Source organism: Dermacentor silvarum, chromosome 8 (genome assembly GCF_013339745.2).
Source record: "Dermacentor silvarum isolate Dsil-2018 chromosome 8, BIME_Dsil_1.4, whole genome shotgun sequence".
Classification (NCBI taxonomy): Eukaryota; Metazoa; Arthropoda; class Arachnida; order Ixodida; family Ixodidae; genus Dermacentor; species Dermacentor silvarum.
In genome coordinates this window covers 139,393,946-139,419,605 of record NC_051161.1, presented here as the reverse complement: position 1 = coordinate 139,419,605, position 25,660 = coordinate 139,393,946, and the positions used below count along the sequence as shown (strand labels likewise).

Sequence of the window (25,660 nt, the reverse complement as noted above, 5' to 3'; positions counted from 1 at the left end):
GCCCTTGTCGCGAGATTTTCCCGCAGAAGCCGCAATTTCGTCTCACGCGGCTGCACTGTAAGCGGTATGCGTATACATGGAGTTCTATGGGAGGGTAAACGGGAGTCGGAAAATGCCGCATTGTAGCCAGTTCTGCACTATAAACGGTTACGTTATAAGTGGTCTATACTGTAAATGCTTTTTACGTACGTGTGCCTGAGTGAGTTCACCTCTCGACTCTTAATTTAGCTAGTTTTAATTGTGTTTCGATGATACGAATTTCGGCTAATACGATTTTTTTCGTGACTCCGTGAGATTCGTACCATCGAGATTCCACTGTAACTGGTATTTTATCTCACGTGGCTGCACTGTAAGCGGTATGCGTATACATGGAGCGCTATGGGAAAATTAACAGGAGTCTGAAAGACCGTACTATATCCTGTTCTACACTATAAGTGGTTACGTTATAAGTGGTCTGTACTGTACTATGAATCACAATTCAGGTGACCCGAACGCTCCCCCACGCTGGTTCGGGTGATACGAATGAGCGAGCCGTGACGGCCGGCATCGAAGTGGCGAGGCAGACGGACCGTTACCATGTTCGCAGCGCAGGGGGAGGCCGGCAGAAGGCAGCCGATAAAACGGCAGCAACTGCGCGCCGGAGTGGAAACGGTCTGGCGAATGGGCGAGAAAGTGATCAAAAGAAGGAAATGACGCTCCATTGTGTAAGCTGCGACCGCCGGCAGCAAAGTGCCGAGGAGGCTGCACCGGGCCACGGCGACTCGGCAGGCGGACAGTTTCCATGTTTGCAGTGTGGGGGGAGGACAGCAGAAGGGAGCCAATAACAAAGCTGCAAAGGAGTGCAGTGCACAGAGTGGAAATGGTCCAGCGCTGGCATAGAATAAAAAGCTGGCTGTCTCTCCCACGCCTCGCTGCTCGTGCCATGTGTTGTGCTGTGTTCAAAGTTCGCGCGAAGCCAGTGTTGTGAAGTTTGTGTTGTTGCCCTAAGAGATATGTACACTACAAGTCGACCAACATGTCGAGGAAACGAAAGGCGCTTTCCTTTAGGAAGAAGCTGGAGATCCTGAAAAAAAGTATGAGGACCCGAAAAGGAAACGCATTGATTTAGCAAAAGAACTAGGCCTAGCGTCATCGACCTTGTCCACTATTGTTGGTCAGCGTCACATTATCGTCCAAAATGTGCAATTCTTCAGTGCGGACGCAAAGGAGGTGAAGACTGTGCATTATGTAAAGGTAGAGGGCGTCCTCTTAACATGGTTTAGAGAGGTAACTGCTGCTGGGGTGAACGTTGACGGCACGGTTCTTCGTGAAAAGGCCTCCGACATTGCCTTATCGCTCGGGGTGGACGATTTTCAGGTCTCCGCTGGCTGGATTCACCGCTTCAAGGGGCTTGCCTACAAAACTGTTCGTGTTGAAGGGAAGAAGGTTGATGTTTCAGTCGTTAGCGACTGGATGAGAAGCACGCTGCCGTCGCTCATTGCAGGCTATGACGTGTGCAACATTTTCAATGCCGATGAGGCCGGTCTATTTTACAACCTGAGAAGAGCCTCTGCTTTAAGGGTGATGCTTGCCAAGGCAGCCAAAAAAGCAAGCAGCCAGTCACAGTCTTGTTTTGCTGCAATGCCGACGGCTCAGAGAAAATGCGGCTAACTGTTATAGGTCGGTATCAGAATCCCCGCTGTTTCAAGCATGCTGGTGGTCTGCCTTGTACGTACAAGGCTAACAAGAAGGCTTGGATGACGTCGGCAATGTTCATGGAGCTCGTGACATTCTTGGGCCGCAAGATGTCAAGTCAGAATAGGAAGATCATCCTGCTTCTCGATCAATGCGTCGCCCACCCAAAGCAAGTGACACTGCAGAGTGTAAAGTTGGTTTTTCTTCCCGCAAATACGACAAGCCACTTGCAGCCACTGGATGCCGGCATCATTAGAAATGCCAAGCATTATTTCAAAGGACTTCTTGTGTGTCGTCTGCTGGCTAAAATCGACCGAAAGGACGACAACCTTCAGATTAGCCTGTTGAATGCCCTGCATTTTGTTGCGATGGCCTGGGATCATGTCTCAGCAACCACCATTACAAATTGCTTTGCAAAATGCGGCGTTGTGGAGTCGACAGTTGCAATGTCGCAGGAGTCGGAAGACATGGACTGGGACCAGCATGGCGTAGAGTGTTTCGCCGATGACTTCATCACCGCAGATGATGACCTTGTGACTTGTGGGCTGCGTACAGTCGAAGACATAGTTGCGACATCGCAGCCCAAAATTCCAAGAAGCGATGACGACTGCTGTAGCAGCACCAGTGATGAGCAACTGTCGATGGCCGAAACGATGCACGCCCTCGACATTCTGAGGCGCGCCGTGCCAACTGAGTGTGTTCGGGAAAGCACATCGGCACAGTTTTACGCCTTCCAGAATTTTATGCTGGGTGACCTGGCGAAAAAGAAAACCCAGAAGGACATCCGAGACTTCTTCCATCGTGAATAAATTGCAAAAAATGAGTTTCTGGCTCTTTAACATGCTGATTTCGTTTGTTTTTGGTGATACGAATTTCGGATGCTACGAATATTTTACACGACCCTTTGAGATTCGTATCACCGAGGTTTTATTGTAGTGACACAATGTATTGACACTAATCAGTATAGTGACACAAAGTATTGCCACTAATCAGTATAGTGACACAATGTATTTCCACTGTCAAATAAAGTTATGTATGAGGCGTCTACTGCAGTGGGCCTCCTCTTTCTCGCTTCCCTAAGAGCACTCGGCGCCATCTAGCGCCGCCACCGCGAAGCCTGCACATGGCTTCCGAAATGCATGGCTTGCCGGCATGTGCGAACACTGAGAAACGCGTCATGCGGCAACGAGGTTCCTCTCGCGCGCATATATCTGGACACGTTGCGCAATCTAGTGGCACTGCTGAGGAAGTCCGCACGTGGCCTCCAAAACTAGGAGCGTGGTGCACCGGTGCCTGTGAATGCTGAGAATTGTTTCCTCGCTTGCAGCACACTCAGTGACACACACTCAGTAAACCAAGTTGACGATAGGTTCATTGAAGAGTGCCATTTACATAGTGCATTCATGCTGAAACTTGCTAAAGCGCTGGCATGAAAGGCGTTCATTAAAAAGCGGCACATACCCAGTGCACTTGTGGTGCAGCCTGCTAATGCATCATGTTGCTGTCCTTGAGTAACCCTTGTGACATGGGTTCAATTCCGCTCGGCATTGAGTAAATTTAAGGGATATTTTTCTTTATTGTAATGTGCCACATTCCCAGTGACACATACCCAAGTATGCCCAAGTTGGCGTCAAAGTCGTTCATTGAAGGCCAGCACAGACCGAGTCGCACATACCCGGTTCTCCAAGTTGGCTTCAAAGAGTTTCTTAAAACAGCAGTGCCAGCCAGTCCCGCATCTACAGTGACCCATGTCAGCATGAAAGAGGGTTCGTTGAAGAGCAGCCCGTATGTGCTCATCGACATATACTCCGTGACCCAATTGGTCTGTTGGTTGGTTTTGAACGCTGTTAACTCGGCACAGCAGCCAGATGTGCTTACCATTCGACCATGGACTGTCCAGGGACCCAGGTAGGTGGGAAAATGGTTAGCTATTAACATACATACAAATATAGATATACGGTCGACGAACGATAATTCGGACTTCACGGGGAACGTAAATACAGTGTAGACCGCTTATAACGTAATTCGCTGGAGTTGCAAATATCCGCACCATAAGCGGTACCGCACTATAACCAAAGCATCCATTTTATTGTCTTAATGGACACTCCAGGTGCATTTCTGCCGTTGCAGTCACCGTGCTCTAGGTTCCGTATTCGCTTACTAAATAAATTAACAAGCACCGTGTCACACGCGCACAAGCAAACATGAACATGCATCTTGCTCGTTGACTGCAGAAACGAACTGTCAAAACGCTCGAGTGACGAAGTGAGGCAAGCGAATTGACCTTTGTGCTATCATGCCTCTCGCTTCAATGCGACCTATAAGCGGCGAAAACAGCGCGCGGCGGACTTTCCCCGTCGCAGATTGCTTTCAAGATAGGGCCAAGGCGATCATATCGCTGAAGTGGATCGTCCCACATTACGTCCTGCTTCGGTCCACTGAAACCGTTCCGCATTGCTTTGTTGGCGAAAATCCTCTCCTTCTGTTTGCGCCAGTCCCGAGCACAAGTTTCGGATTCTCCGAACGCCCCTGATGCGGCCCGATTTCCGTCAGTCTCCGCACGCATGATCACTTTCTTTTTAAATGCGGCATTATGATGAACTCGGTACTTCATGCTGATAGAGCAGATGCAGAGAACATGAAGACAGACGGTAGACTGTTGCCTAAGCACGTGTACTGCAGCACATAGAGGAAGGAACCTATGGTAGCTAGGCTCGACGCACGTGCCAGGCGGCCATCTTGAAATGCCGACGGCTATATGGTAACGCAGATTTAGGGTTGTACTCGATTCTAACGCGCATGCAATTTTCGGGCCTCTTTTATCGCAACAAAAGTGCGCGTTAGATTCGAGTAAATACGGTATTTGTGGCTTGAGGGGAGCGTTTGTTGCTAGGTTGACTGCCGAATTTCCAGGCAGCTGCACTGTATCCAGTATTTCGTGTCCCGCAACTGCACTATAAGCGACACGCGTATACATAGAGTGCTATGGGAAAATTAACGGGAGTCTGAAAATACCGTATCATATCCGGTCCTTCACTATAAGCAGTTACGTTGTAAGTGGTCTATACTGTAAGTCCGAACTATCGAATGTACAAACTAATGTGCCCAAAAACTATCATTTTATTTGCGTTTTAATGCCCCTGTGCAAGGAAGAAGTGGTCGGTTCGTTGCTGCACACACTTCCGCTTACGTGAAACCAAGGATGCCTATATTTCTGCCGGTTTTCTGTTGTCGCTGTATGCTGATGCAAGCACTGCAAAGGTTCGACTCAGATCCGCATGGCACGTCATCGACATCCGAGTTAGAGTCGCTGTTTGCCGGTAGGAGAACTTGCTCAATTATTTTTTTAAATTTATTTATTGATACTGCGATCTTATACAAGACCTTCGCAGGGTGGGCATACAATATACATGAGCCATTGGAAACAGCCAACATAATTCCAAAAGAAATCATAAATCAATTCATAAATAAATCATGAGTCAAGATCCAGGAAAAGAAATGCAAAAACATAAGACACAAATGCAACACAATGATATAATGTAGTACAAACAATGTTAAGAAATTAAAGATAGCTTTCAAACATTTGTAGTGACGTTTGTGATACTGCATTAGTAAGAAAATTCCCATCTGTAATCATTCTGGGGAAATAAGAATACTTATAGGAGTTAATTCTAGCATTTAATGGTGTCACTGTAAAATCGTGCCGTTGTCTTGTGTTATGTCCAGAGGAGTACGATATAATGTTGGATATGTTAAGATTGTATTTACCTTGGAGTAATTGAAAAAAGAATTTTTGTAATCATGATGACAATTATATTGTCATCTGAACGTTCGGTACACAACACCGCACTGTCGACGTCTGCAATGTCTTCAAATGTAACGGCGGCAGGAATCTGCACACTGCAGCCTAGCAGGTTATCAATGATGCCCACATTTGAGCTCGTTGTGGTAGGCAGCAGTTCAGGCTCTTCAGTTGTGGAGGCTGGCTCATTCGGAGTGCGACTCAGAGTCAGACTGCGAGGGGACCATTGGTGCCATTTGACGCGTCCTGTCGATAACTTCACGAAAAAGACGTCTTGGAGCCAGCAGAGCGCTGTCTGGAACGCCAACTAAACAAACAATGGCGAGAGCGGGCCGTGCGCTGGGTTGCCGGAATAGGATGTGATGACCGCGTTGTTGATGCGACCTCACAATTTAGGCAAAGCCTCCAAGATCAGCATTTGTAATGTAATCTGAGGCGTAGTGCTACGACCGAGACAAGGCCTCACGGATTACCGTTTTACGTGTAATCTCTGAGGCCGTACTTGATATCTCGTATCTCTGAGACTTCACGTCTCATTGAGGTTGCCAGCAGAGATAATGGCGGCAGAATCTGCGCACGCTACAGTCATGGACGGAGTCCAGATAATGGAATGTAGAGCTGGAGGCTCTCCGAAATATCTGTCGTCGTTACACATTATGTCTACGGGGCCATTAACGGTGCCGCAAAGCTGTCCGAATTACTGAGCATGTCCGGATTTTCGGTGTCCGATTTATCAGTCGGCGACTGTATAGCCCCCGGAAAGTGCGTGGAGTACCCCAAAAATACTAACGCAATAAAAAGCTTCACAGTTGAAGAAAAATTTGTCCTGGTCTCGGGTTCAAACCCCAGCACCAGGCCCTTTCCATGCGGTCGCTCTGCGATCTGAGCTAATCAGGAGGCCAGCAGATGGCAGCGCAAGGCCGATTAATAAAAAACTCGGGGCACAGGGTCACAGAATATGGCAAGTCAGTTCTGTGGAATCCGTAACAGGGATGAAGGAGGGGGAAGAAAAGGAGAATAGTTGCCAGCTCCTGGTTAGCATTGATGTCTAGACGCCTGGTTAGTTCAAATGCTAGAGGCCACTCCACAAAGGTGTTGGTCTCGTGTTCGAATCCTAGACCAGGACGAAATCCCGGACCAGGACTGTGAAGCTTGGTTTCTGGGAAACCTGTATGCGTTTCCTTTGTAGCTTTATGTTACACTTGGGTGGGTGTCGGCTTTTCTTTTTCATGAACCTTCATCCACCTTGCGAAATTCTGCAGAACTGATTTGCCTTGACACCAGTAATTTAAATTTTTGTTTATTTGCTTTGAGCTTTAGACAAAACCGATTTTAAATGAATTCAAATACTGCTGCTGAGCAATTTTTCACAGCCCGATTATTGGACTGTGATTACTCAGACAGTACCCCACAGCTGTCTCACTCGCTATATAGAGCTAATGTTAAATGTCAGCTAAAGTTTCAGCTACCATCACGAGCTTATTATTTCATGAATAGACTTCGTGAACTGTTCTGTTAGTGGAACAGAGCTTTCTTGCGTGTTCACAGCTCATCTACAGAACATAACTTGTAAATTAAACAATAAAATTTTCTCAGGATCTTCAGGAATATAGCAACTTTTGTATTTTTCACCAAACTTTAGCATTTCTTGTGCTCAGCTGTAGTGTTTCTTCTATGTTTAATGTTTGCAGGTGTGATAGAGTTTCATATATACTAATTGCTAGAGGAAAACTTGGCACTGGTGTCTGCATGGGCCACAAGTATTGCTGTTCATCCAACTGGGAATCTTCGGTAGTGCATGAATTTGCTTAAACTTTATCCTTCTGGGTTTTAACCCTTTGCGATCATGTGCAATAACCTAATTTGTGGTAATTCCTGTCAGGAGCCGTATCGCACATTAAGACGCTAAGCAGAAGAAACACTCAGTTGAATGAATGCATGTTAGGAGATTTATTTCAGAAGATTGACATAATGCTGAAGCTTTCAACAGTACTTGAAAACTGTGTGGTAGCGCTCGAAACACTCTCCTGAATTGAGGCCAGGATTTGCACTAAAGGTCTGTGGGGTCCTTGTAGTCACTGTATTCTACAGTTCTCTAATAGAAGGATGTTTGCTGACCATCTGAACACGAAATATATTCATTCATTGAACTTACGTGAACTTCGTCCGTAAAATACACGAGCAGAAAATGCTGCCATCCTTTCGACGCTTCATGCCACAAATTGCACCAAAATCTCTTCAAGCTTAAAGGAAGGAAACAATGAGTGCTGCGCTCGCCTGGAGACATAGGGAGGTGCACTTATTATTTTTAAACGTTCTTGAAAGCTGTACTACAGTGCAGTCCACTTATAATGATATCAAGAAGAACGAGAAATCTGATCCTCATAACTGATCATTGCTATATCTGGACTGTCGAACATACGTTCGAAGCTCCGAGACCAGACTTGCCATTTGCACTCAAAATAGACGGTGTTGAAAGTAGGCAGTGAAAAATAAAATGTTTGTTTATACCTCTTAGCAGCGTGTCAAGCGTTAGGCGCACTGAAATAGTCAGAAAGCTGCACTTGTTTTTGCAGGAGCGTCAGGTTCACAACCATGGCGTGCATCGCATCCAGCTGCTGCACAAACACTGGCGGCAATAATTTAGCATGCATGAAATCAATGAGCGACTCGATCGGGTTGGTGTCAAAGATGGGCCATTGTCAATTTCGTGGTCACTGCCACTGCTGTCGTTGCCTCCGTCGCTCAACGCCACCGTCTGTCGCAACAATGCTCACCCCATCGGATATCTCTCCACAGAACGAGGCAGCACTATGTTCACTCAGAGACTCCTCCATCGAAGCACCACCTGTTTCATCGTCAGTAGCGACATGCTCCCAGAGCTCGGTAATGTCGACGACTTCCACCGTGTTGGTTTCACTATCATGGGGGGTTTCGCCTGGTTTTGTCCTGGCGCACAAAGCCCACCTTTTCCTTTGATCGGCATGGCCCCTAATTGCAGACGCTCCTGCACGGGCTCACACTTCTTTGAGTCTTGCAAATTTTGCAGCTTCGTCTGAAGTGACACAGCTTTGCACTTTGTCGGTACCATCTTCTACTAACCGGGCTGTCCACTGCTTCGGGGCTGCTTCCGTGGCGCATTTCTGCACTCACTGAAAAGAGTGTAGAAAGTGCGGGCGCTGGTTCGTTTATTGCCTTTTTTTCAGCTTTCTCATACGTGGAGCATAGTGGAGCATCATCGCGAGTGACACGGACGCAAAGTGGCTAACACCAACTTGTGGCGTGCTGCGCCAACTCGCGATGCTCTCCGTGGCTTTCGCAATCAGCGTGTGGGCCGGACACGCTGCGCGGTAATGGCGGCAGATACGAACTCGCGCAAGCAAACTTTTCGCCCCACCTCGGCATTGCTCATTTAAGGGTAACTTAGCAATGCAAATTTCACGATTATTCTGCATGGAAAACGCCGCCTAGAAGGCAAAATTTTGATCGTTATATCAGATATGCGGTGAGTAAAATATTGTTATATCTCTATATATTTTTTTCTCAAAGCCCTGATGCATAAGTTGAAACTCGCAAATCAACTAGTCGTTATAACCTATATATTGTTATACAGTTAAACCTGGATATAACGAAATTGACAAAATCCCGAAAAATTTCGTTATAAAGAGGATTTAATTATTTGCAGGTTCGGCACAAAAATTCGAAAAAGAAACGCTTACCGTAGGTACTATCGCTCAAGATTTACTCCCAGTACACTAAAGTTGCTACGAACAAAAAAGTCCCAGTTTCTCCCGAAAGGTGAAGCATCGATTAATATACGAAGTAAGGATAGTACAGTGAAACCTCGTTAATACATACCCACTTAATGCGTAACTGCGGTTTAAACGTAGTCGCGAAGATTCCCCCACCCAGCCCCCATTGAACCCCATGTATTGGCTGACCGCTTACGTCGTAGTCGCTCATTGCCCACCAAACAGTTAGTGCGTACTAATTTTCTTGCTCTACACGCACAGGCACAAAATCAGCAAAATCTCATGCGCAGACATTCGATTCTCGAGTTGCGACGCCCGGACGACAGTTCGCCAGCGATAGTAAACTTACAACATGGCCACCATGACGTATTTTCTGCTCGTACAGCTGTGGCCGATTGCCGCGCACAAAAGCATGGCCTTCGAGATAAGTTCCCGGTAACGTAAGTACCGGGAACACAAGAAAAGTAGAAAGATACCTATCAAGAAAGGGGTCAGGCAAGGAGACACAATCTCTCCAATGCTATTCACTGCATGCTTAGAAGAAGTATTCAAGCTCTTAGACTGGGAAGGATTAGGAGTGAGGATCGATGGCGAATATCTCAGCAACCTTCGGTTTGCAGATGACATTGTCCTATTGAGCAACAATGGAGAGGAATTACAACAAATGATTGAGGACCTTCATCGAGAAAGTGCAAGAATTGGGTTGAAGATGAATATGCAGAAGACAAAGATAATGTTCAATAGCCTGGCAAGGGAACAAGAATTCAGGATCGCCCGTAAGCCTCTAGAATCTGTAAAGGAATATGTTTATCTAGGTCAATTACTCACAGGGGACCCTGATCATGAGAAAGAAATTTACAGAAGAATAAAATTGGGTTAGAGTGCATACGGCAGGCATTGCCAAATCCTGACTGGGAGCTTACCACTGTCGTTGAAAAGAAAAGTGTACAATCATTGCATTCTACCGGTGCTAACATACGGGGCAGAAACTTGGAGGTTAACAAAGAAGCTCGAGAACAAGTTAAGGACCGCACAAAGAGCAATGGAACGAAAAATCTTAGGAGTAACTTAAGAGACAGGAAGAGAGCGGTGTGGATCAGAGAACAAACGGGGGTAGACGATATTCTAGTTGACATTAAGCGGAAGAAATGGAGCTGGGCAGGCCATGTAATACGTAGGGTGGATAACCGGTGGACCATTAGGGTTACAGAATGGACACCAAGAGAAGGGAAGCGCAGTCGAGGACGGCAGAAAGTCAGGTGGGATGATGAGGTTAGGAAATTCGCAGGCGCAAGTTGGAATACGCTAGCGCAAGCAAGGGGTTATTGGAGATCGCAAGGAGAGGCCTTCGTCCTGCAGTGGACATAAATATAGGCTGATGATGAACGTGGAGAAGCTGCCGGTAGGGGGTGCGAATTTGTTGTCGCCGTCGGAGTAGTAACCACGCAGAAGCACATTTTAATGCGAAGTGCATTTGTGCCGTCACCGTGGACGTTGCTTTGAGGTTCCCTGTAAAATCCAAACACGGCAACATCGTCGCCGCGGGCCGTATGCTGTGTGTGCGAGTGAAAGCTTGCGGGGGTCAGCCGACTCAATCTCGCGCGCGCGCGATCGAGCGAGAAGGGGGGGGGGGGGGGAGCGCGCTTCCGCGGTAGGCACGGCAGGGGAGGCGAGAAAGGGAGGCGTTTACTTCGGCAGTGTCTGCCGTATCTTGAAAGCGATCTGCGATGTGGAAAAAGTGTGTGCTCGTGCGGGCTTATCTTCAAAGCGAACTGCAGACAAGGTCAATATCTTGCATTTCTTCGTCGAAGCACTCATCCTTGGAATGTCAGACCAGGTACTGGGATGGGTGGACGTGTGTCGTTTCGCACAAGCGCGAGGCGTCGGAAACGAAGAGCGAGCGACACGAGGGCATCGTATAGTGTCGCCTAGCGTCAGGTTAGTGAAGTGAAGCGCAGAGATGTGCGCAGTAACCAAAGAGTGGCGCTGCCAGCGCATTGAAAAGAAACAGTTGATGTTTTCCTTCAGCAACATCAACAGAAAAAGGAGAGTGCCGGCTTGGCGGGCTAGCCCAGCTGCAGCAAGGATCAGGTTTGAATGAAGGGAGGGGGAAAGGTCACGCCCGCGGCGGCAAGATCGCCAGAACGAGGGATGCAGGCCACCTCGCGCACGCTCGCACGCACACACGTGCGCTCGCTCTCGCCTTGCAGTCGCTGTGAATTCGAGCGCGCCAAGCGCGACGCCACCGCTTTACATTCCGTCGTGGTGGAGAAAGTGCTTCTGGTTGCTGCTCGTGCAAAAATGACAAAATTTGAGGCGAAATCTCTAGGTTGTTGGCGGGGAAAATTCGTTATTTCGAGGGGTTCTCCCGCTGCTACTTGGTTACCTAGAGGTCTCAAATACATGTGTTTCTATGGAGTAACGGCGGGGAATAGAAAAACTTTGTTATATCTAGGAATTTGTTATATAGAGGTTCGTTATAAGCAGGTTTAACTGTATGTGGTATCGTTATAAGTGGACTGCACTGTACCTACCTAAATAACCGGCGACATAAATAACCGGCGTTGGGTGCTGCTCAACATCTGACCTAAATGTAAATTTTCGCGTGTTGGGTGAGGTGAACACATTAAATCTTTGCCGTGGGGCTACGCAGTAGTGCTGCGTACTGCGGCGTATTGATTTAAGTTGCTTGATACAGATTCACAGTATAGTACTAACAGCGCGAGAAAGTACACGACGCCCATGTCTATTGAATGCTATGGTGCTACGTACACAGGTGACTGCAGCTCCTAAAAAAATTGTGGTGTCGGCTTTTGCGGCTTATGAAAGATTCAGAGATAACTACTGTAAATAATTACAGCACATGCACTGCGATGGACGAAGCAGGCTAGCGTGAAGTTCACAAAACAAATACCATTGCATGTGCAGTAATCGCAGATCATTTGTGGCTTCCTTCAGGGGCAGACGTGAGCTTTTGGGTTGGTACTTGCTGCCAAGTTTGGTGTAAGGGTATGGCTAAGAGCAGGCACCACTTATGCACAATATGAGCAGTATACACACATAGTTTCTTCTGAAGCTGACGTTAAACACATGTCGCGCAAGGGTCTCTCTGCGTTGACACGATAACTTCGCTACAGCCGAATTCTGAATACTGCATATTGCATTGAGGATAGCTATATGAGCTTGTTGATAGGTCCTCTTGTGATTTTAGTGAAGTCAGAACACGGATGTAGAAGGCACACAAGACAGCACACATCGCTGAATGGCCGGCTGCGAACAGCTGTTTACGTCCACCGTGTCTCCTCACACTGAACTTCAAGAGCCGTTGTTGTGCACTCCAAACCAAATTTAACCAAACCAGTTTAAGTGTTTTAAACTCTTTTTCACTACATATGAAAAATTATGCGGCGTATGCCACAAACTTTGTCAGCAAGCAACCCCGTGCGTCGAACCAGCCGCATTGTTGAAATTGGGATTCTGTGAAATGAGCCCTCTAAAAATTGCATTCCAACGCATGCAACTGCACCAATTTTTTTCCCTCCAGTTGCAATATATGAAACAGCAGTGGTGCCTTTTTTCTGCTTGGTATACTTCACCGCATAACGCGGCTGTACTGTGGCGAAGCTAACTTAATGGCAAATACTGCCTAGTGAGTCAACGGCGTGTTCCGGCATTTTGATGTGAAAGCGTCAAATGGCCCATCTGCAGGGTCCGCGCTCGCTGGGCTCCTATAATTAATGAGAGTTTGAAGCCATTAAATAGTACATGCGCCTGCCGGGACCAGAGGACGAATCCAAATGATCTAATTTTCCGAATTAGGAAGGGTTGAATTAATGTAGTGCTACTGTAATAAAACTAAGCTTCTGCGAATATTTAATACAGATAAACCTCGATATAACCAACTTCAGTATAACGAAATACTTGACTAAGTATGTAACTTCTTGCAACTTCTTGTCCATAGAACACCACGGATTTAGAACCTGAATATAACAGTGTGCTTTTACACAATTTCAACATTAAGAAATATTTCAATATAACGAAAAGTATATAAATATTTTAAAATTTTCAGTGTAATGAAATTTCACTCCTGATCCAAAGGAATACCGATACAATAAATAGAAACTTCTGCAGACACAGATGGTCACATGGTTGAATTACAAGCGGCTGCTTGCGCCCGGACCTTTCAAATCATTCGCCGCACGACCAATACTGACTGCTGAAGTGTAGCAGTCATATTCTGTATTAAGTCCAAGTGTGATAAGATCCTATAGCAGCCTATGTTCTGCATGATTTATTTTGAGTGAAAGCGTGCAAATGTCAGCCAAGAATGATGGTGGTGAGCACCTTGATGAGCACCGTATTCTTCTGCAAGCAAATGAAAATGAAAAGGGGGGGGGGGGAGCGAGCTTGAGAGGAGGGGGGGGGGAAAGTGGGGGGTAGGTTGGCACGCGTCTCCTTGTTGCTTCCACTGCCCTCATCATTCAACAAGTTCGACCAGCTCTCCCAAACTGGTCGTCCTCTGTGCTCTCCACTAATGTTTGAAATTCCTGTCACCTTGAAGCTCTCGTCTAAATTAATGCAGTGGGCCCCACTGTGGTGTACCTCATCTCTTAGCCTGTGCATTGTGTTAAGTCATCAATAGGCACCATTGTTTAAGTTGTGACCCTGTGTGTGGCCGCAGCTACTTCTGCCAGCTGCTGGACGGCCTGGAGTACCTGCACAGCCAGGGCATCGTCCACAAGGACATCAAGCCGGGCAACCTGCTGCTTACAAACTGTGAGACGCTCAAGATCTCCGACCTGGGCGTTGCTGAGGTGAGCCAATCTCCCTGCTGTGCAGCATGTCGCAGCAGTTTTTCTAGTGATGCGCTATGGTTTCTTAGTGTCTCTGGTTTTCAGCTCATAAGCGTCACATTGCAAGTTTGATTGCTTGCTGCATTTTTACAGTCGCCAACCAATAATTTGGACTTGACGAAGACCGCTAAATGTCAGAATAACCGGCAGTTCGAAATGTTGGATTTGAAAGTACATTAGTGACTTTATTCCACTAGTGGTCGAATTAAAGGTGCCGTATTCTCGGTTGATCACTTTCGCAAGGTTTCACGTGACTGGTGCCGGACACATTGGCGTCTACAAGCAACAATATTCTTGCACTGTGCCAAGCAGGCTATCTTATTGCAGTGTGCACATGTACTGCAAACATACTGATGTGTCAGTAAGCTATTACTGGCCCTCTGTGACAAAGAACTGTGATTCTTGCTGCAGGTGATTGGGATTGTACAGGGTGTTTCTTAAATGTTTTGATATCGTTGTGTACACATGTACCAGTATACAGTCGACTTCCGTTAATTCGACCCTGGCGGGAGTAGCAAATTTGATTAAATTATTTGGTGGGTCAACTAGACAAGATGCAGAAAAAAATGCCAAAACACATTGCCAATTCATTTGGCAGTATGTATTTGCCCTGTTCTAATACGCCCCCGAATCAAATGTGCACCCACTTTCTGTGTGTCAAAAGTAGAAAAATAATGTATAAATAACAATGAAGCTACCAAATGAAGTAGAAATCAAATGCACACCCAATGTTCTAGCAAGAAAAATAGGCAAGGGTCTAATAAGTGTCGCACATTGGCGGCTGGTCTTTTAAAGTCAGCTTCGCCGCATCACATCAGTGTTTTGCGGCAATGCATGCAAATGCCGCAATGGCAGTTTTGGTTTCGCATCCAATTGCACAATGCACGCAATTTCCGGCCGAATTTTCTTGAAAAAAAAAAAGGCACACGTTACAATTCGGTAAATACCGTAATCAGACATTTTGAGCTACAGTTATTACTTGAAAGTCTTCTTAGGGCAGGACCAAAATAGGTATTTTCGACGGGAGACTTCTTCTTTATGTGGGTGCAGTGCATTCACTGTCCTCTAAGCTCCACCGAGACAGACGCTGTCACTAAAGGGATCTCTTGGAGTCACCTGGAGGTCAGGCGTGTGTGTGCTGACTGCTCAAGTTCGAATTGTTGGGCAAAGGTAAACTTTAAGATTGATATAAAGAAAGTTTAGGTCAATAGAAATGCATGCGTGCCGGCCGGAATTTTCGATCGGGATCGAATTAACCGGAGTTTAATTAAGAGAAATCTACTGTATTGCATACCTACTAATAAATAGTCTATCGGAAGTTAAAGCTTGTCCTCGTCTTATTCTCGTCCCTGTGTCACCTTTTCACTCGTCACGCAGAACTATGGCTTACCAACTAGCCGAGTCAGCCACGCCCCGACACAAATATTGAAAAGCCATGCGACATATCGCTTCACACTTATGGTATTGGAACACGTACGTCATACAGCATTGCTGCACGTCTGGCCGTCTGGTTCTCAACAGAAGGGGTTGGGCAAAGAGGCACAGTCTCTCCTATTCTGTCGTTCTGAGAGGCTCAACACTGGAGCATTTGTCCCTTTGTGGAAACAAGCGTACACGGATCATACCCCCATATGGCAGTTCAGGTCCCATAACAAAACAGGCGGGCACAATGGTAGAACAGCAGCTCCCAAGTTTGTTTTATGCAGATGACATTGTGTTGCTTGCTAGTGGTATGCAACTGGAGAACTTAGGATTGAAATTTATCGTTAAAAAAAAGTATTCTATGAAAACAGGGAACACACTGTGTCAACACAGGGCCAGGAACTACCTCGGATAAAAGAATACAAATACCTTGGTATATAAATAAATGAAGGCAATAGATATATGGAAACACAGAAAAAAATACTAGGAAAGGGGAAAAGAAATGTAGCCATAAAGAAACACAGAGCGCTGTGGGGATACAATAGGTACGAGGTACTCCGGGACATGTGGAAAGGTTTAATGGTTCCAGGACTTACATTTGGAAATGCAGTTCTTTGCTTAAAGTCAAGGGTACAATCTGGACTCGATGGCAACCAAAGATCAGTGGGACGCCTCGCATTGGGCGCTCACGGGAAAACTACTAATAAAGCTATGCAGGGTGATATGGACTGGACAAATTTTGAAGTTAGGGAGGCTCAGAGTAAAATGATTATGATCAACGACTGAGGAATATGGAAGAAAGTAAATGGGCTGGGAGAGTGTTCCGGTATTTGTAGAAGCAAAACATTGACTCACAGTGGAGGAAAAGAACTAGGAAGCTTACCAGCAAGTATGCGACAGTTATGGTCAGCAACACGGCAACAGAGAATGTGAAACGCAAAGTGAGAAAGGCTGAGACAATCTCATGGGTGGCGGCAGTGAAAAAGAAACCTGCTATTAGTATAACTACGTAAGAGGAAAAAACGAAATCGGGGAACAATTTATAACTCAAGGGGAAGCTCTTCAATTTTTCGAAGAGGGATCAGAATGGTTTAGAATTTGTAGTTATAAAGTAAGGTACACCAAGGAAGAAGCATGTGCTTGCTGCGTTAAAGGGATACGGACACAAAATCTGAGAATTCTACGAAAATGCTGAAAATGAATCCTCAGTGTGTGATTACATCGAAAAGAAGCAGTCACTTAGCTCCTTTTTGAGCCAATGGCTTTATTTTTGGCGTTTTTGTGAGCGTGCGCCTCGCCGCCCGACTCGCGGGAGTTGGAAGGCGTGACGTCACGACACCCGACGAGGGTGTCGTGACTATGACTGAATAGTAGTTTATGCCGTCGGCGTGAGCAACTGCTGTGAGGTATCAGTACCTCCGAGACTCTCACACTTCGCCAGCCGCCCGACAGATGGCAGCACCTGTCTGGTGTTCTCCCCAGTTTTCCTCCGCTTTTAGCCTGTGGAGAAGCAGAGCCGCGTGTGTGTCTGTCCTGCTACAATGTAGGACTGATCTCGTGAATCGCGCTCGCGCGCGCTAGCCTTGTATTGTTTTACTATGCTTTGCCAACATTTTCAAAGAGATTACTGCCTTTCTGCACAGCCTCAGGCATCTCGCCCCAGCCTCGCCCTCACACTGCACAAGAAGACTGCAAGCGAACGAAAACAGTACCGACATCTTTTTGCCTGCTCTTTTCAAACGCGCCGCTGATCATTTCTGCCTTGCGTTTTCGTGAGAAGACCGATGGCACAGCGTCAGGCTTTAGGCGTTGCCTTTTGAGCGGCATGCCGAGGCTTTTCAGCATGGCCGGGCTGGTCACATAATCGTCGACGAAGTGGTCTGCGCAAATGAAGTCATTTTTTAGAGGTCTCCAGGCTGTGCGTGATGGCTGACAGGCAGGTATCCAAAGTTTATGCACCTTGTCGTCTCTGGGAAACGTGTGCGACGGCGTGTCACGACCGACAGTGCTGTTATAACAGCAATGTCTGGGCATTTCTTTCCGCTGCAACGAACGCGTCAGTACTGAGCGACGATCGCGGGAAGGCGCATGTAAGATGCACCACTTGCGTGGAGCGCTGACAGGGATAATCTTTCAGACGGACCACGTGCGAAGATCGCCGAAAGGGGTTAAACAAATGCTGCAAGAGACCAACACCATAGAATAACCGACACCCCCGGAAACACTGCGACGGGCTGTGGCCGACCTTGGCGGCGCGCGCGGGTGGGTGTTATGACGTCAAATTTCAGCCTCTGCCGGCGGCTGCTTGGAGGCAAGGTTCAATAGAAAATCACAAAAAAAGATGTTTTTCGTTCTTTTTTTCAAAGCAGCTTGTATTCGTCAGTTTCAGCAGTTCAACTTTTCTTCCGACGCAAAAAACCACCCGCCAACTTTTGTGTCCGTATCCCTTTAAAGCTAGGAAAATGATGGAACATGTTTTATATTCCAACGTGAATGAAGATATCTAGCCAGCTGTCGGTTTAGGGTGCGCTGGCCTTCTTGAAGCCCTTGGGTTCAGAGATAGCAGGGGTAAAGGAAGCATGTCTGCTGTAGATATTAGTAAAAGGTGATTGGAGGTTTGGTGGCAGGAAAGCAGGGTGACCACAAACAATGTAGGCTTACGAAAATAAATTTCCCAATAGTACAAAAAGCTTGATGCTGGGAATTTTTTGTCTGATTAAAAAAAAATAGGTAAGACATTAGGCAAAATAAAAGAAAGAGCTTGGTGGTTCAACGCACTGCCCCCTTTCAAAGGGGATGCTGATAGCATCCATCCATCCATCCAAACAAGAAAATGGCCCTTTGTGTCCAGCAACCGGAGAAGCACACTGATCCAACAAAAAGCAGTTTTTGTTTTCTTCTGGGATCTGTGCTGCCATCTGGCTGTATGATCCATGTGCGCTTGTTTCCCGCCTAATCAAGAGCTTTCAAAGTGGCGGAACAGGAGCTCTGCTAAAGTGCGAACTCCTGTTATAGCCCTCTCGCAGAATTAACTGAAATTATGGATGCTTATCTAAGCAGCAGTGTGGCTTTAAGCATTTTGTAGTGTTTGGGAAGATTGGAGGAATATGTAAAAACTAATATCTGGGCACTGAGTGCAGTAGTCTTCTTTTCAGGTGACTTCATTGGTAAATATATTAGACATTACCGTGCTCACTTGCGAAGATTGAAAAACTAGAATATTTGGTTTTCTGGAAGCCATAGTAGCATAATCTATAAATATGGAACAAATCTATGACACAAAATGCACTGAGAAGCTTGAGAATAAGTTGAGGATTGCACAATGACCAATGTAATAAAAAATGTTAGTCCTAACGTTAAGAGACAGGAAGAGATTGGTGTGGATCGGAGAGCAAACGGGGATAGCCGATATTCTAGTTGACATTAAGAGGAAACAATGGAGCTGGTCAGGCCGTGTAATTCGTAGGGCGTATAACCGGTGGTCTGTTAGAGTTACTGCATGGGTGCCAAGATAAGGGAAGCGCAGTCGAGGACGGAAAAGAATTAGGTGGTGGGACGAAATTAGAAAATTTCCAGGCTTAAGACAATGGAGTCTGCTGGTGTAAGACAGGGACAATCATAGATCGCTGGGAGAGGCCTTCGTCCTGCAGTGAACCTAAATAGGCTGATGACGATGGTGATTCTTAGGCAACTGTGTATGTGCCACCGGATGCTCCGGCTTGTATAGCCCAGAATTTTGACCAACAATGTCACCACACAAGGAGTTGCGACTAGGAGGAGTGGAATCCTGTGTGTTGTTCGTGCCTCCTTGTGTGGTTTGTGTTCCTTCGTGCAGTCAGTCAGGTTAACAGAAATGACACAAATGTATAGAAGATGTACACAATTTGAAGTTGATAACTTACCAGTCAGCCCGACTACCCGCCTGCCACAGTGTCTTTGTGGCTGTGGCATTCTGCTGCTAAGCGCAAAGTTGAGGGCTCGATTCAGAGCCACGGCAGCCACATTCTGATGGGGGCAGAATTCAAAAATGATTGTGTACCATGTCTCAATGAGCTCGAGGGGGTTCACGTTAACTCGAAGACCTTCTAAACAGCATTTCTCGTGGCCGGTGTGTTGCTTTGAGACATGAACTCTTTCTGTGCCAAGGACGAGTCTCACTGATTCAGGGATTTCCTTTCGTATACTGAGTGCCGCAAACTAGTGGTAGTTATTTTATCGTTTTAGTGTGAATGCAGTGCTACTGGACTCCAGCTTCCCAGAAAACTGATATCTTTTTAGGTGGAAATGCACTGGATGTCTGCCTCCCCTTGGTTTTAAAAATGGTGGCGAGGCATTAGGCAGCTGCAGCGATGATGACTGCCTTTTTAAATGTCAGAATTGGTATGTTCTTGGACGTTTGTTCACCTGAAGTAAACAATTGAACCTGGAAAGCTGCAGCGAGTAGTGTTCAGCTAAGTAGTGGCAACTGTGAGAAAGAGTTCGAGCCATTTGTAGCTTTTCTCGCGTGGACGTGGCTCAACAAAAACACTTCACCACCTGCACCCCTGCAATTTATTTTTCTAGCAGTGCCAGGAAGTACGCTTCGCACGGAGGCTGACAAGAGCACGCTTGACTTTCGGTCTAAGAAATTTCCAGCTTCATGTATACAGAAGATGACTAATTTTAAGGGCCGATACAGTGCAACCTTGTTGATACGGTTCTGCGTAATATGTTTTTCGGGATGATTTTTTTTTTTTCGTTTCCCAGCCAACAGTCGAACCTTGTTGATACGGTTCTGCGTAATACGTTTTTCGGGATGAATTTTTTTTTTCGCTTCCAGGAGCAATGTATTTAATGCAACTGATACGATTGCGTTTTCACCTGCGTTTGTATGATACTACTGCAAACTGGTATTTCTGAAACTCGTAGCTTTATATTCAAGTGTACTAGATTAAATTATATTCCAACGACCCACGAAGAACGTGTAAAGGGCCGGCGATACTAGCGGAAAAACGTGCGCTGCGTGCCGGTGGCGGCAAGACCTGCGCCACAAAAGCTGCTGTGAAGCAGGTTTTTCATGCCATGGGAGGGATCTGTCCTGGACCGATTTAAATTGCTGCGCGCCCCGGCCGCTAACGAGCTGCGAGCGAAGCATTCCAATCAGAGCTGCCCCTTCAGTGATGTACGCGCGGGCACGGCCGGTCTGAAGGCGCACTGGCTCCAGACCGGCCGTGGCGCGGGAAACTGGTGTCACGCTGACCCACCCGACTGCTATTTTAGCCCTCATAGTATCGTCTACTCACGTCAGCTTTTGCTCACACTTGTTTTGGTTGGCTTTTCAGGCGAGATCTTCATGCGGTCACATGGCTGAATGAAATGCCTGCCCTCGTCCGCCAGTCGTATCGTTCGTTGTAGCCCGCTGCCCTACGGTGTTCCTTTGTTTCGGAATTCTTGTCTTCGTGGTTCCGTGACCTCCGTAGCTATGTCAAGGAACTTGTTATCTTTCAAACGAACTTGTTTACGGACTTTGAAAAAAAGAAAGTTCAGCGAAATCTGACGAGCTGTTTTAATGTTGCTCAATAAAAGTGTGTTGGCTGCCGTTTGTGTAGTGTCGCTGATGCTGCTCTGCATAACACATGTGTTATGTGGAGCAGTATCACTCGACGCCATAGGAAGCTTTGCTAGCGAGTTTGTCACCAAGTAAGCCTGTTTTCCCACGTTTTGGGGATGGCTTTGGATGATACGATTTTTTGATGATACGTTTTATTTTCTGGTTCTCGTGAACATCGTATCAACGAGGTTCCACTGTATTGAAGTAATGAATGCTGCTCATAATGAACCATTAATAAAAAGAAAATTTAACTTCTGATCGTTTTCTGGAAAAAAAAAGTTTACATGTAAAGCAACACCATTAATTCACCAAACTATCCATTCTGAATGTCAGTCATCCTTGTGTCACAATGTGCAGGCACTGGATCGCTTTGCCGTGGACGACACTTGCCACACAAGTCAAGGTTCACCGGCCTTCCAGCCGCCTGAGATTGCCAATGGCCTGGACTCCTTCTCTGGTTTCAAAGTGGACGTCTGGTCGTCGGGTGTCACTCTGTGAGTGGCCTAGAAACATGTTTTGTCATGTGGTGGGGAATTGTAAAATCAATGGCTGCAATGGAAAGCTGCTGAACTAATAGTGTTTGAGTGCTGGAGCATGAATGGGTGGCTATGTTACTGATTAAAGAAACATGCCTCCCAAGCAAATTACAGTGTAGACCGCTTATAACGTAAGTCGCCAGAGTCACGAATATCCACACTATAAGCGGTACCGCACTATACCGAAAACAACTATTTTATTGCGATAATTGACACTCCAAGCGCATTTCTGCCATCACTGTCACCGTGCTCTAGGTTCCGTATTCGCTTACTAAATAAATTAACGAGCACGTTGTCACGCCCGCACAAGCAAACATGAACACATCTCGCTCGTTGACCGTGGAAACGAGCTGTCAAAACGCTTGAGTTGCGAAGTGCGGCGAGCGAATTGACCTTCGTGCTATCACCTCTCGCTTCATCGCGACCTATAAGCGGCGAAAACGCGGCGCACAGCGGACTTTCCCCGTCGCAGATTGCTTTCAAGATAGGGCGATCGTATCGCCCTATCTTGAAAGCAATCTGCGACGGCGATCGACGGCCAAGCGACGGCCAAGGCGATCGTATCGCTGAAGTGGATCGTCGCAGATTACGTCCTGCTTCGGTCCATTGAAACCGTTTCACATTGCTTTGCTGGCGAAAATCCTCTCCTTCTGTTTGCACCAGTCCCGAACGCAAGTTTCGGATTCTCCGAACGCCCGTGATGCGACCCGATTTCCGTCCATCTCCGCACACATGATCACTTTCCTTTTAAATGCGGCATCATGATGAACTCGGTACTTCGTGCTGATAGAGCAGATGCAGAGAACGTGAAGAGACAGTAGATTATTGCCTAAGCACGTGTACTGCAGCACATGGAGGAATCTACAGTAGCTAGGCTCAAGAGTAGCTAGGCTCGACGCGCGTGCAAGGCGGCCATTTTGAAATACCGACGGCTATATGGTAAGGCAGATTTAGGGTCGTACTCGATTCTAACGCGCATGCAATTTTTGGACCTGTTTTATCGGAAAAAAAGTGTGCGTAAGATTCGAGTAAATACGGTACTTGTGGCTTGAGGGGAGTGTTTGCCGTCTAGGTTGACTGCCGAACTTCCAGGCAGCCGCACTTTAACTGGTATTTCGTGTGCCGCAACTGCACTATAAGCGATACGCGTATACATAGAGTGCTATGGGAAAATTAACGGGAGTCTGAAAAGACCGTATTATATCCGGTCCTGCACTATAAGCGGTTACGTTATAAGTGGTCTATACTGTAGTTGGATGTCATTGGTCTGAGCTCTTGGGGGCTAGGACGACACATACATGCCCTTCATGTATTAGAAAAGAGTGGCGTGTTACATGGAGTGCACACACGGGCTTCTTGGGATCTTGGTGGTCTTGACGTTATCCCCTAGCAAAATAGTCGGCATGCAGTTTGTTGTGGCACACATTCTGATAGCCCTCATAAGGCAGGTTAACTTCGAAGTGCTCTTCGCTCATTGTATGATTCACAGAGAAGCCTTAAGCCTCGCAGAGAGCACTGCATTGAGCTGATAATTGTGGTGAGTCATGTTGTGAAGATTATCGACAATCAATTGCTAGTGAAAACCTGCTGATATGTTCGAAGAATTGTGCAGAGACGGTGGTGCTCAGTACAACATCTGCCTCTTCAAACAGGAGCACACTGGCTGTCACATGGGAATGTGCTAAGCAGAGTTCTTGACCTGCATGGTGAACTGGCTGGGTTCGTCATGAATGACATAGCTCTGGTGGAGCCACAGTAGTACTACACTGTCCTGTCTTTTACACATAGTAGGAAAGGAAGGGCCAGGTGCCTGTCCCGTCTTTTACTCCTACCTGTCATCCTGTTTAATGCCATTTCTACGAAGAGAGAGAATAAACTTTATGCAAAAGAGCACGCAAGTGTAGGTAGCTCCTCCACCCTGCAGTGGGTGGTCCCCTCAGTACAGGAGTCCAGCGGCTTTAGCTGCCCTTCTTGCTTGGTTGACCAGGTTGAGCTGGTCCGTTGAGTCAGAGCTAGACAGCGCTGCCTCCCATTGCTGTGTGGTGGTGTGTGTTAAGGTGGATACACACGCGAGGGCAAAATCCCGCCTGCTCCGCGGACAAACAGTGACGTCAGCACTTGAATCCGGCGCAGCCGAGTTAGGTCGCATTCGCACAGCCGGACCGCCGTTTGCGGAATCCGCGTGCTTACTCTCGACTCCAACGTTTATTAGCAGCTGCGCGTTTGCATACTCGGCGTGCCCTATATGCCATAGTGCTATGAATCCCTCAACAAGAACCAAAAGAGTGACGGTTGCCTCGTCACTTAGTGTTTTCTTGTGCACCTCACTCATGTTGAAGTCACGCAGGCTGCGCGGTCTGAGTAAATAGAAATGCGCGCGCAACCACGACTCGCCTTTCCCGCTGCATCACAACAAAATACACGCAGTCACTGCTGCACAACGAAATCACACGTGGCTCCAAGCCGATAACACTCCATCGTAGCCACGCCAATGCGTCCGATGTTGACAGATTTGACGCTGACTACGCTAAATTGAGGTCAGACGACCGCCAAACGGACGGATGGAAATACCGGCGAGCATTTTCAATCCGGACCGCGAGCGGAGGAGCCCGGACTAAGCGAGGGTGGCACGTTTTGATGACGCGCGCGTCACGTGATACGCCATCCGCTGCGAAAATTCCTCCTCCGTCCGGTCGTGTGAATCCACCTTTATGGGTGTGAGCTGCGGTGTGTTTGCGCAAGCCCATACCATGTGGTAAAGCATTGCGGATTGATCGCAGTGTGGGCATTTATAGGAATACAGCGCAGGGTCTATGGCGTGGTAAAGACTCAAATGTGGATATGTGTTTGTTTGCAGTTTTTGCTATATTACGGCTTCCTTTCGCGTCAGAGCATTGTGAAGCGGCGGTAGAGTTCTTTGTGAAAGGCGATAGTGATGTTGGATGTGCGTGTAGGTTAATGGTATGGGCTCGGGATGGAACTGCTCGGCGAGGCCCTCTCGTTGCTCCCAGTGTGCATGCGCTCGGGCGTAGGCATGTGCCTGCTGATTGTTGCGTAAGGACTCGTGTCCTGGAGTCCACATGATTTGTATGTATGGTGGGAGCTGGTTCGCTCCATTCAGAATGCGATGTGCGGCCCTGGAAATTTTGGCCCTTGAAAAATTTCTGCATGCCGACGAGACCGCACTCCCAGTGCGGTCTTGTCGTGATGGCTAACGCTATCGCTAGTTCCTCTGCCTCCGCAGCGCTCACTCTGGAAACCGACGACGCATTTATTTCGGTCCCGTGATTGTGTCGACTATGCTGGTGACGAATGCGGTGCTTCTTGCGGTACTGGCCGCGTCTGCATACAAGACATTAGGGTGGTTTCCATACTTTCTCACGAGCGCTTGCACTCGGGCTTGTCGCCGTCCAATGTGGAAGTGGGGGTGCATGTTCCTGGGAATCGGTGAGACGTGCATAGTTTCTTGTATTTGCGCTGGTTTTCCGTACGGAATATCCAAGTCGTTCCAAGACACAGCGTCCCGCTATTGTGCACAGCAGTCTTTCCTTCTGGTTTACCAGGTGGGCCTCTATGATTTCCAGTGCGTTGTTGTACACCCCTGTCTCCTCGAGGCGAAAAGTAGCTGTTCTGGGTGGGAGTCCGAGTGCTTGCTTATACGCCTTGCGTATCAGCCGGTCGAGTACCTCCACTTCCGCATTGCTGAAATTTAAATATGGTGCCGAGTACACAGTGCGGCTTACAATCAGAGCCTGCACTACAGTAGCCGACGGATTTTTCGGACTCCAAAAATTCGGACTTGTTGGATCTTCATAGATGTACCGGCAGGATTCCCATAGAGCTAATGCATTTTCGCGACCGATTTTTCGGACGAATCTAGGTGCCGATGTTCGATTTTCCGGACTAAATTGCTCGCTCCGAGCCACGCTACCCGATCTTGGAGGCCGCCATGGTGGATTTTCCGCTGGCTTGGCCGGGCTTAGCTTCCAGTGGCCCCCTGTATAGCCTTCAAGATCAGTACACGCACGCTA

General features: G+C 47.2%; 1 protein-coding gene across 1 annotated transcript in view; it reads left to right on the top strand.

The window, feature by feature from the left end:
* Nucleotides 1-25,660, top strand: part of LOC119461728 (serine/threonine-protein kinase STK11) — a 73,733-nt gene that overhangs the window by 25,696 nt on the left and 22,377 nt on the right. The window contains exons 5-6 of the mRNA XM_037723098.2: nucleotides 13,910-14,042; nucleotides 21,451-21,587. Of these exons, the coding sequence (XP_037579026.1) occupies nucleotides 13,910-14,042; nucleotides 21,451-21,587 (270 nt within the window). The remainder of the gene's footprint in view (nucleotides 1-13,909; nucleotides 14,043-21,450; nucleotides 21,588-25,660) is intronic.